This window comes from Lactuca saligna, chromosome 5, assembly GCF_052625555.1.
Source record: "Lactuca saligna cultivar CGN05327 chromosome 5, ASM5262555v1, whole genome shotgun sequence".
In the NCBI taxonomy this organism is placed as follows: Eukaryota; Viridiplantae; Streptophyta; class Magnoliopsida; order Asterales; family Asteraceae; genus Lactuca; species Lactuca saligna.
The window spans coordinates 207771870-207785308 of NC_136421.1; the positions used below are offsets into that span (position 1 = coordinate 207771870).

The window sequence follows — 13439 nt, forward strand, 5'->3', positions numbered from 1 at the left end:
AGTGTAATTAATTGATAAATATTATTTAATATACTATGTATATAGTACAAAACTCAATTTGAAAGGTGCCTTTATATTTGAAAGTGAACCACTTTCCCACATTGTTAGGAATTAACCTAGATTATAGATTATCAGTTAGTATTTGTTAAAACTTTTAGTTAGTTATGTTAGATTTCGTTAAATATGACACTTATAAGTAGTTATTTGTTAAGTTGTTAAGCGTTGTGTGTGTATGTAAACTAATCATGATACTTAGTGAGATTCATAAAATGTTTTGATATTTTGTTGTACAAAATCTCTCTCTCTCTCTCTCTCTCTCTCTATATATATATATATATATATATATATATATATATAGGGTTAGGTTATATTGTTTCTAGTAATTATTGTGTGCCAAAATACACAGATCTAGACCACCAGATGAATAGAATCAACAGTCATGATCTGAGGGTCTATGATATTACCATAGGGTAACATGTATCATATAATCGTACAAATTTCAGCAAAAGGGTATTTTGGTCAATTAACCTATTTTAAAAAAGGAAATTTTCGGATTTTAAGGGATCATTATTTCCTTTATTTTTTAAAAATCTAAAATTTTTAAATTAATGTTAATTAAATATTATTATTATTTTTAATAATAACCGATTTTATTCTGTTAGAATGAGAAAAAGTCAACAATAATCTAGTAAATATATGTGCAGTATTATTCTTGCAGAATATTATTTCATTTTAGATACTTTTTATATTAAACATGCTTAAAGAAATATACAACATATTATCAAGAATAACATTTTCTAAAGAATACATATTACATTTATTCTTAAAGATTAAAACTAAAAATGATTAAAAAAAGAAAAAAAAATCAAAATATAACAAAAACACTATTCCATTCCAAAAGAATATTATTGTTAAGAAGCACTTTATACATTTTAGCATAAATACATTTTGCAAGAATACACTCTAGTTCTCCATGTTTTTTTTTTCCTTTTCCACATCAATAATAGTCTTTTCAAAACCTAAATCCCCAAAAAAAAAACATAATCAACTTTCAAATATTAAAAAATTCTGAGCATTCTAAAAGAATAACAACTATAAATTCTGATAGAATGTAGTAGACATCAAACAATTATAATTTATTCTAACAACGTGCATTACTAGTTATTCTGCTAGAATATACTATCACTATTCTAATAACATGCATTACTCATAATTCTGCTAGAATGCTTTACCAGTTAAAAAATATACTTGTTGGTCCGACGGGAGGGTTGTGGCAATGAGATGATGAACATATGGCTACAAGTTTTAACAAATACTTCTTTTCAAGTCTTTACATCAGCGTTTTTCAACCTAAATTGACTTAATTTATCATGAAATTCATGAAATTAAGCTTACAATGAACGACTAATTGAGTGTCTAATACTTGATTTCACATAAGAAGACATTTTATTTTAAAAATTCCAGTTATTTTCCAGTTGTTGATAGATTATGAACTTGCTTGTTCATTTGTTTACTTTTGTGAGGAATTATGTGTATAGTTAGATTGTTTTTATTGAAAACAATAAGTTCTATTGTTTTCATTGAAAATAGTAAGTTCTAGGGGATGGATTGGATTCTATTAGAGAGTTGATTATCATTGTAGGATTTCATGCACACAAGGTGTTTGTCATATTGTCTGAAATAACCTAATAAGTGTAAAAATACCCTTTTATGTAAAAATCCTTAACTTTGAACCCTTATCAAGCTAAGCATTAAGGCCCCTATGTTAAATTAAATTTGACATCTCAATAGAATAATAAGTAACCAACAATCATGTTAAAAGTGATAAACTTAAGGCTTAACCATTAAGTACTTAATAGAACACCAAAAGTGATTTAGAAGCTATTATGATCAATTTTCTCAAATCTGTCCTCCAACTTCTAAAATTCATGCAAGTCAGTAGGAACACCTAAAAATCAGGAGACTTATTTTTATGGAAATATTATTGTGTCTAGTTTCTTCAAGCTTTGAATCAAATTTCGAAATTCCAAATCCTTGAGGGGTAAAATTGGCAATCTTCTCAGTTTGGTCCATGCTGTCCCATATTTTATGCATTGTCTTCAAAAAATCATAATAAATTCATCAGAACTCCAAATGCCAAAATTCCAAAGCCTATAGTTAGATATGGATGTATAGTTTCCCACATATAAAAGGTTTGATTTAATTCTTAGTATATTAGTACAGTTTATTCCAATAGTGTGGAGTGGTCCAGAATGTGACAGCTTAAAGTTACTAACTTGTAAATTTAATATAAAATCAACCAAAAATAATTAGAATGAGATATTTATATTTCTGAAAAGATAAAAGCGAGAGATTTACCATTATTATTTTATCGAAATTTAAGAATGGGTTGAAAGGTATGAAAACAGATCCCAAAATAGCACTACAATCAAAGAGAAAATAAGAAAATATATACATAAGTTTTATAAGAGTAATACAACAAAGCACAAGCTAAATAATGTTATGATTGTTGTGTATGTTATTAGAAAGGAAATGACTCATCTTGTTTATGCTAGCTGATTTTCAAGTTTAAGGAGGCGAGTTACACTACCTATCCTATTATGTAGGCATTACTTGTTTTATGATATTGTTTACGTTTACCCTAATCCAGTTGAGTGAACAAGGAAAGGAAAAATGTAGTTTGTTTTTTAGTGTGAAATGCATACAATATTCATTTCCATGTTCTCGATTCGTTAATTGTTCTCGTGTATGAAATTACATGCGATTATATGATCTAATCACATATGACTTATATGCACAAGATTCATTTTTGTGTTTTCGATTCAATAATTGTTCTTTTTCCATTTTAATCATATGTGATTAAATATATAAAATGACATGATTAAATACATGATAGAAACTATTGAATTGAGAACGCGAATTTGAATCTTATTCACATAAGTCATATATGATTAGATAGGTATAATCACATGTGATTAAATGTACAAGAACAATGATTGAATCGAGAACACAAAAATGAATATTGTCCACATAAATCATATACGATTAGATACATATAATTACATGTGATTATGTGTATCTAATCACATATAATTTATGTGGCTATGATTCATTTTTGCATTCTTGATTCAATAATTGTCTTTTTTCCACTTTAATCATATGTGATTAATTACATTTAATCAGATGTGATTATATGTTTCTAATCACATATGATTTTATTTTGAAAAAAATGAATCTTGTCTATGTAAATCATATGTGATTAGATACATACAATCACATGTGATTATATACATAATAAAAAATCTTGAACCAAGAACACAAACACAAATCATTATCCAAAATAATCATATGCGATTAAATACATCTAATCACATGTGATTATATGAATCTAATCACATATGATTTATGTGGACACAATTCATTTTCGCTTTGTCGATTGAATAGTTGTTCTCATGTATTTTATCACATGTGATTAAGTACATGAGAACAACTATTGAACCAAGAAGGCAAAAATGAATCTTGTCCACCTCATATCATATGTGATTATATACATATAATCACATGTGCTTAAATACACAAAATCAATTATTCAATCAAAACCGCAAAAATAAATATTGTCTACATAAATAATATTTGATTAAATACATATAATTATATGTGATTATATGTATCTAATCACATATGATGTATATCGACAAAAAATAATGATGTCTATATAAATCATATCTGATTAAATACATACAATCATATAAGATTATATACACGAGAACAACTATTGAATCGAGAACACAACGATAAATATTGTCGACATATATCATATGTGATTAAATACATATAATCACATGTGATTACATATATCTAATCACATAGAATTTATGTGGAAAATATTTATTTTGGCGTTCTCGATTTAGTTGTTGTTCTTGTGTATTTAATTACATGAGATTATACGTATCTAATCATATATGATTTATATGGATAATATTCACTTTCGCATTATCGTTCAATAGTTTTTCTTGTACATTTAGTCACATATAATTTCTGTACACAAGATTCATTTTTGCATTTTCTATTCAACATTTTTTGTTTTTCCACATTAATCATACGTGATTAAATACAAACAATCACATATGATTAAATACATGAGAAAAAAATATTGAATAAAAAATGTGAAAAACAAATACTATCAATATAAATCATATGTGATTTGATACATATAATCACATGTGATTAAGTACATGAGTATTGAATTGAGAAAGAAATTATGAAATTTGTCTAAATAAATAATATGTGATTGGGTACATATAATCACATGTGATTATATGTATTTAATCACATATGATTTATGTGGACAATATTCATTTTCACGTTCTGAATTCAATAATGGTTTTTTTGTCCATTTTATTTGTATTTGATTAAATACATTTAATCACTTGTGATTAAATACACGAGAACAACTACTAAATCAAGAACGCGAAAACAAATCTTGTCCATATAAATCATATGTGATTAAATAAATATAATCACATGTAACTAAATACACATGTGCTTATATGTATCTAATCACGTATGGTTTATGTAGACATGATTTAATTTTGTATTCTTAATTTAATAGTTGTTCTTTTACCACATTAGTCATATGTGATTAAATTGATATAATCAAATAAGATTATATCAATTGATATATGATTTATGAGGACAATATTCATTTTTGTGTTCTCGACTCTATAGTTGTTCTCGTATATTTGATAATATGTTAATATATGTATCTAATCACATAAGATATATATAGACAAGATCAATTCATATAAATCACATATGATTAGATACTTATTGTCCATATAAATCACATATGATTAGATTCTTATAATCACATGTGATTAAATACGTGAGAAAATTATTGAATCTAAAACTCGAAAGTGAATTTTGTCCATATAAATCCTATGTAATTAGATACATTTAATCATATGCGATTATATACATGAGAAAAATTATTGAATCAAGAATGCGAAAATATATTTTTTTCTACATAAATCATATGGGAACAAATACATATAATCACATGTGAATAAATACATGAGACTAAATATTGAGTCGAAAACATGAAAATGAATATTGTCCATATAAATCATATATGATTAAATACATATAATCACATGTGATTAAATACACGACACCAACTATTGAATGGAAAACGAGAAATGAATATTGTCCACATAAATCATATATGATTAAATACATATAATCACATGTGATTATACGTATCTAATCACATAAGATTTATGTGGCCAAAATTCATTCTTGCTTTCTCGATTCAATAGTTTTTTTTTTTTTTGTATAATCACATGTGATTATATGTATTTAATCGCATATGATTTATATAAACAAAAAACGAATCTTGTCCACATTAATCATGTGTGATTAAATACATGAGAAAATTATTGAATCGACGCAAAAATAAATATATTCCACATAAATCACATGTGATTAAAAACATAAAAAAATTTGTTGAAGAGAAAATGTGAAAATTAATCTTGTCAATATAAATCATATGTGATTAGATAAATCATACATATAATCACATGTGATTAAATATAAGAGAACAACTAACGAATCAACAATGCGAAAATGCATGTTGTTCACATAAATCATATGTGATTAAAACATATAATCATATGTGATTATATATGTCTAATCATATGTGATTTATGTGGATAATATACATTTTTTTATTCTCGTGTATTTAATCATATGTGATAAAAGGTATCTAATCACATATGATTTATTTAGACAAAAACGAATCGTATCCATGTAAATCATATACATACATATAATCACATGTGGTGATGGTGGGTACGGGTGTTAGTGTTGGTTTCGGGTGGTGTTGATGGGTGTTGGTGGTATTGGAGAGTGGTGGGTAGAGGTGGTTGTGGCTGGTGGTGGTAACTGGTGGTGTAAGTGAGTGGATGATGGAGGCGGGTGGTGATGGTAGGTGGTGGTGGCGGGTGGTAGTGATTGGTGGATAGTGGTGGTTGGTGGTGACGAGTGGTGGTTTTTGTAGGTGGGAGTGGGGCTTGTAGCGGTGGGTGGTGATGATAGGTTGTTAAGGTGGTGTGGTTGTGGGTGGTGGTGGTGGTGATAGTGATGGATGGTAGTTTTGGTGGGTGGGTGTGGGTGGTGGTGGTTGGTGGTGATGATGGTGGGTGGTTGTGGTGGTGGTGGGTAATGGGTGGTGGTGGGTGGTGGGTAGTGATGGGTGGTGATGGTGGGTGGTGGTGGAGGATGGTTGTGATGGGTGGTAAGTAGTGGTAGTAGGCGGTGTTGGTTGGGTGATGATGATGGGTGGTGGAGGTGGGTGGTGGTGGCTGGTGGTGGTGCTTGGGTGATAATGGTAGTGATGGGTATTGGGTGGTTGTGGTGGTAATGATGGTGGGTGGTTGTGGTGGTGGTGGGTGGGTGGTGGTGGGGGCGGGTGGTGATGTGTGGTGTGTAGTGATAGGTGGTGGGTGTTGGTTGGTGGTGGTGGGTAGTGATGGGTGGTGATGGTGGAGGGTGGTAAGTAATGGTTGTAGGTGGTGTTGGTTGGGTGATGACGATGGGTGGTAGTGGTGGCGGGTGGTGGTGGTTATGGTGGGTGGGTGGTGGCGGGTGGTGGGTAGTGGCGAGTGTTGGATGGTGGTGATGGGTGGTGGAGGTGGGTGGTGGTGGCGGGCGGTGGTGGTTGGGTGGTGATGGTGGTGGTGGTGGTCGTTGGTGGTGGTGGGTGGTGGTTGTGGTGAGTGGGTGGTGGGTGGTGGTTGTGGTGGGTGGGTAGTGGGTGGTGGTGGTGGTGGCAGGTGGTAGGGGTGGTGGTTGGTAGTGGGTCGAGAGGGGTGGTGGGTGGTGGGTGCTGGTTGGTGGTGGTGGTTAGTGATGGGTGGTGGTGATAGGTGGTAGGTAGTGGTAGTGGGTGGTGATAGGTGGTAGGTAGTGGTAGTGGGTGGTGAGTAGTGTTAGTTGGTGAGTTTTTTAATTGTTTGTAACAATTTTTTGATTTATATGAATATTATTTTATAATTTTAATTAAAAAAATTGTATGATCCAAATTTGTTCTCAAATGTTCTCGCGATAACAAAATGTTCTCGATTAAACGCTCGTTTCTTTCTTTCTTTCTCTCTCTCTCTCTCTCTCTCTCTCTCTCTCTCTCTCTATATATATATATATATATATATATATATATATATATATATATATATATATATATATATATAGCATTAGTATGATTTGCAAAACAAAATTCCAAAAAAAAACGAATCAATGATTTATTTTTGAGATGATTCATTAAATTTGTCCAAAAAATAAATCAAAACTTGATTTAGTAACAATGTGAATCATCAATGCTTTTCCGGAGATTTTTTTTATAAATCATGTTATTTTTGTATCATCTAATAATTTATTTCGTTGACCGATCAAAAAAACATTCAAAATGGCGCACTTCTTCCGAGTTAAATTCCTAAAATTCAAAAATAAAGGAGTTAAAGGAATTCAATGACTTTTGCTACATTGAATGGTATAATTGTCATTATGATCAAGCAATGACTTTTGAATATGAATTAATTTGTCAATCATATAGATTGAATTACTTATTCATTATTTTGTTTGTATTTATATCAAAATTTTACTTTAAAGAATGTTTAATGTTTACACACTGATATATAATTTTTTGCAATCAACACGTATATTATATGGATCTCTCACCTAATATAACATACAAATACATCCAATGATCACCTTCCACCTCAAGCGGTTATAATTTCACTACATTTTTATGTTTAAATATGAGTAAGCTAAATTTATGATAATTTGTTTTATGTTTATTATGTACTTCAAGGAACTTTAAACTTCATTCCAACACCCTTCCATTTTAGGTCACTCCCCAAACCTGTAAATCACACAATCCATTTCTAATCAACATATAATAAGCCAACAATACACTCGGTAACCATACTTAAAAGGGTGAACTTTTTACCTGAACTCTACCATCGGAAGTTCCTGTCACCAATACATCTTCATTGCTATCAAGAGCCATGCACATAACCTTACAATTTGTACCAATTTGTAGCGTTTCTTTTCTAGTTAGTTTGTTTCGATACCACACTTCCACGATCCCCAGTTTGCAACCAAAGTAAATAAACTCTGAGCTAATCGCCATCGACCTTACTTCATTTGTCAGCGAAATAGACTCCACCAAACGATAGGTTGAAGCATTCCATATCTTTGAAAAAGATCCAAAATAGGAGTAATTTCAAGAAATAAGTAATCAAACATGTTAGATAAGTGGAGTACAACATTTTCTTTCCAAAAGAACACTTAGGAAAGAAGGGAAACTCCAAAAGTGTCCTTGAGAGAGATGAAAGACTAAACGTGGTGAGTCTTTATAACCACGTTAAGTACGTGGATTCTTCGATTTTCTCTCCAAAAGTGTCAAGAGAGACGAAAGACTCCAAGATATAGAGGAAAATGGGGACCATGTCTAGTGAATGTTGGACACTAACATACCTTGAATGTGGCTCCTTCTACGGATGAACTGGTTGCGTATATTAGTCCTTCATGAACTTGCAAGATATTGACTTGGTTCCCTTTAGCTAGTAGTTTTCTCACGCCACTTTGTATTGAAGTTAATGTTCCTGATGACAAGTCGATTTCCTGAAAAAGTTTATAGTTTGATTATAACGAAGTTCTAGAGGTAAAATAACATGGAATCACAAACAATTTGACACCTGAATGCTATTATCCAGACACCCAGAATACAATCTTCCATTCACAAGAGCCAAACACTTAACATCTTTGCTCGGATTCAGTAATTTTGATGCTCCATTCCATGAGTTAACCTTGATTCCAGCACCTTGAGGAATAAAGCACGAGATACTGTTTGCAACTAGCAGATTGTTAACGTGGTCCTTCACATCATACACTTCTTCGCAGTGAATTGTTTCCTGATTGAAAGACCACTTCTGCTCAATGGAAACAGAAAGAACGCATCAGAATTGAAAGATTTTAGAACCAAAGGTCTGAAGAACGCTTTCTTACCCTGATAGTTTTATCATGTGAGCCACTGTATAGGGTATCTCCCGATGGTAGAACAATCAAGCTAGTGACTGCCTTTGTATGTTCTCGACTCTCTTGAGTAAGACGAAGAACACTACCTTTACAAGCCCAGATCTTGGTCGTTTAAGCAAGAATTCAAAGAAATAAACAATTTTTTTATCAGTAGTACGTAATGGAAGATGATACATTTGGTTTTATGGGTATATTTGATAAACAAAAGTACCTTAATCATACCATCTGAATGGCCTGAAAAGATATTCTCCTTAAGACATACTATCGATAGAACAACTCCATTAACACTGCAATCTTCTTGGACTAACTCTTTATGATTCCATAGTTCCTGATGACTCGAAGAACAGGAATCAAATTTTGCTTCTGATTATAGTTCTAGATTATGAAAGCAGAAAAAACTCGAAACTTACTGGACTAGATTCACTCTCTTGAGAAAAAACTTTAAGCATTTCGGCTGCTACTGTAGATGATTTCTTGAATTCTCTCAAACCCTTACGAATATCCTTCATGTAGATGGTAATATCGCGTAACCCATCTGAAAAAACTCATAATACATCAGGTTTAATATCAATTGTACGTAGTTTCATATTCTTAATTTCATGGACGCATTTTCTCAATTACGCACAGATAGATGCTAACCCGGATCATGGATGAAGCTGCTAAGAGCAAGCATGGAAATAGCTTTATCCTCTGTGTCTTTTGCGGATTTAAATATCGACACAAATCGTTTAAGCAAGCAAACACGTGCTGTTTCTTGAACTCCCGTATCAGGAAGAAACGCCATCATGTGTAGAAGCCAGGCTGCAGAAATAAAGCACCCGGAACACGTTTCTGCATATCGACTCTTCAATCCTTCTGATAACGCCTCAAAAATAATCCCGGACTCATGGTTCACTAAAGCAAATGCCATCTTTCTCTCCCATTCTTGGGCAGCTTTCTCCTCTTCCTTGGTTTCTTGAATGTCTCCAGACATGCCCTTCCGCATTGAAGATCTGTAAGTCTTGTCAATCCCGGAATGTTTAAGAAGAAATCTGCGAACCAGAGGCTTCCCAGAATATGAGAATCGCCCTTGGAGTGCCAAAAGTGTCTCGGAAGCTGCAATTTGAGCAGCAGGAGAGTCTGAGTTCTTGAGACACGATATAAGATTATCTATAGCCTCTTCTCTGAAGATACTCATCTTTCTTGGTTCAGCCTACAATGCAAATCTGTTAGGTGCTGTTTGTTTTTTCGAAACGAATATGTCTGAAGTCTGCGAGGGTGGATCAAACGGTTGCAACATTTAATAAAAAGTTTGTTTGTTTTTTTAACGTCTGCAGACTACTGCAGTAAGTTAAAGTAAGATGTGAAGAGGTTTGAAGCAGTTGGTCTACTGCTGCGTCACGCAGCGCACGCGCAACAGTTTTTAACTTAGCAGTCTTCTGAAAAACAAACAGCTGTGAAGGGCTAAGTGTTGCACGTGTGCTGCGCGACGCAACAATAAGTGGTCCGAAGTACAAAAGTCTTGTGGCCCAACTTTAAAACTTAAAATGGCTAGGGACTAACGGTGAATATAAAAAACTATTGTGGCCAAACTATAAAAAAACCCAAACTCTTTACTATTCTTTTCCACTTTCTAATTAGTATATATAATAACTAGGGGTGAGCAAAAACCGAACCGATTAAAGAAGAACCGATAAAACCGCAATAAACCGAAACCGAAAAACCGAAACCGATTCAAAAACCAATGGTGCGGATTTAATTTTTGCAAAAACCGAAGGTCAACGGTGCGGTGCGGTTTCTATCCTAAAAACCGGTCCATCAAAACCGAACCGCACCGCAAGCATGTATAGTAATAAATCAATCAACGTATATTATATACATTCTATTTAAAATAGTTATAAATGATAATATATTTATTATATGTTTATTTTGTGTTTGTATAAAACTCTATGGGGTGCAAATGAAATGTTCTATTGTTAGTCAAACGTACTAATCGATTACATGTAATAAACTTATAACAAATTAAGTCAAAATCAACCAACCTTCCATCATTAATTAGTTTGTAAGAGTGGTCACAAGTTGTATTTTAAGCGACTTACAATTTTTGATTATATAATTTTGTTTTGAGCTGAAAATGAATGTATTAAAAAAAACAGCATAATACAAGCTTATATGTACATGGTTTTCAGTTCTTACAGTTTTAAAAAACCCGCACAAAAAAACATAAAAAAACTGAACCAAATTCTTAACACGGTTTAAAAACCGAAACCGAACCGATACAAACCGAAACCGCATTTAAAAACCGAAAAACCAAACCATTGCAAAACCGCACCCAATGGTTTTAAGAATGCAAAAACCGCACCCAATGGTTTTAAGAATGCAAAAACCGCACCATGCGGTTTGCGGTTCGGTTTGATCTGAAAACCGCACCAAACCGCACCATGCTCACCCCTAATAATAACATTAAGAGCATAAAATATTTTGCGATTTGATTTTTTGCATATAATAGGATGGAGATTATTTATTTGGAGCATGCGGCACAATAAGATTAGACAAGACATGTGTCCAGTCTAAAGGTGATAGATTCTAGATTCTTGCTTCAATGCCAATTTGATTTTTTATATAAAAAGAGTCCTTGAGGAGTGTACTCCAACATGTATAAAGGTGGATTGGACCATATTAGATACTAATTAACATGTTGAATCTTTGATTTTCTCTGTAAAGGACCCCTTAAAGAGAGTTGTTAGACTTAACATATAAAGATGCATATATCCTTCCCTATATACATTCATATCTATGTGCTTAAATGTATATGTAGTTATATAGAAGGTGAGATTCGAACCAGAAGGTCTAACTGAAGAAGGAGACCAGCCACTATCGGGCATTGATCAGGGAGACATGTCTGTAGATATATGAGCAGTGTATGCATTGTACTAAAAGTGCCTTCATCCTTTATGATATTCAGAACTTGATCATTGAATGTTCTCCTAACAAAAAACAAAATCCCAACTCATCATACCTCTAAAACACATATTATATCTGAATTCAATCATCGACACGTGTCAGCAACCAAATACCTGTTTAGTTTAACCAATTCCGAAAGAAACAATACAATCTCAAACCGCTCTCTATCATTGGCTTCAAGAAAGCTCTCTAGAACTGGAGCAAGTTCAGCCTTATCAGCAACAACATGCCTGCACTTTCCATCTTCCTGTATGCATCTCAAAAGTATCCTCACCGATGCGATTCTTTCTTCTTTCCATTCCGATTCCAAGCTCCTGATAATTCCTTCAATCGTCTTCCCGGAAACGAGACTTCTAATGACTTCGGAAACAGCACCACCATCTTCATTTTCAATGATCTGTGCCAACAATAACACAGAAGCTGCTTTCGGCTTCACACACATCTTCACAAACTCATCTTCTCTCTTCTGAACAACACTTAGAAGAGAATTCGCCATGTCCATCTGAAGAAAGATGGTCATCGAAGGTCTCAGCAGATAAATCAACACAACTGCCTCAAACAAACCTTTCTTGAAAAGCGAAATTATACATTCGACATCGGAATCAACCCTAGTTAGCGTTGAAATTACACCGGAATTTCGTATACCCACCTCGGAAAGGAGAAAAACAGTGGCTTTTAACACGCGGGTGTCGACAGAATTGAACAAAATCTCCACGAATCCATTAACAACAGGTGGTTTCGAGAGCACACTTTGTATCTCCACTTCCATATTCCCTTCTTGCCAAAATCTTTCAATACGTAGAACTGCTAATTCTGCTTTTTTTAGCACTTGTGAAGTACAAAGATCGGTAATCACAAGTCTGAGCTCATTAATGGTTCCATCAGTTCTTGGTTGAGGGACGTGAACATGTTTGTTTTCTGGATATTGAAGCTCATTGGTGGGTGTCAACTCTTTCCAGCTAGCAATCAGCCTCTTGAGTACATAATTTGTTTTAGGAAGTTGATTGTTGTGAAGCTTTTGGTGCGTAATTGGACAGGTGGTGTTTCCTCTATCGATCCATTGCTGGATAGCTTTACGTTCATAAGTCTGACCAGTTTCGAGAGTGACTGGGTCGTTAAATATGCGTGTTGTTATTGGACACACAAAGTCTTTAGGTGGTGTATGCTTTCCAATATCTTCCATGAAAGAACCAAAACAGGCAAAAAAGAATGACGCCACAAGAATTTATGAAAGAAAAAGAACATGTAAAGCATGAATCCATCAACGCCATTATTAAGACAGACAACATTTTTTCTTGGGAAATCAGCCAGACGATGAAGAAAAGACTGTGTTTTTTCTTGTTATTATCGATTAGCACCTCTATTTTGGAATCAGAAATGTTTTCTTGAGGAGATTTTGA

General features: G+C 33.2%; 1 protein-coding gene across 1 annotated transcript; it reads right to left on the reverse strand.

Annotated features, from left to right (window-relative positions):
* Window positions 1–7772: 7772 nt before the first annotated feature.
* LOC145046173 (putative E3 ubiquitin-protein ligase LIN) lies at window positions 7773–13222 on the reverse strand. Its single transcript, XM_078994478.1, has 10 exons — window positions 12153–13222; window positions 11918–12062; window positions 9736–10288; window positions 9507–9631; window positions 9308–9424; window positions 9067–9198; window positions 8757–8990; window positions 8536–8682; window positions 8006–8251; window positions 7773–7918 (listed from the first exon to the last, which is right to left on the reverse strand). The coding sequence occupies exons 1-10, from the start codon at window positions 13220–13222 to the stop codon at window positions 7901–7903; spliced, it is 2787 nt and encodes a 928-aa protein (XP_078850604.1). The 3' UTR covers window positions 7773–7900.
* Between the last annotated feature and the right edge of the window lie 217 nt (window positions 13223–13439).

Excerpts from the sequence above, each read along its gene's own strand:
- LOC145046173 (XM_078994478.1), bottom strand. The coding sequence starts at position 13,222 with ATGGAAGATATTGGAAAGCATACACCACCTAAAGACTTTGTGTGTCCA. Across the intron at positions 8,991-9,066 it reads CACATGATAAAACTATCAGG|AAGTGGTCTTTCAATCAGGA; the intron begins GTAAGAAAGCGT and ends TCCATTGAGCAG. Across the intron at positions 8,252-8,535 it reads TAGAAGGAGCCACATTCAAG|ATATGGAATGCTTCAACCTA; the intron begins GTATGTTAGTGT and ends TCTTTTTCAAAG.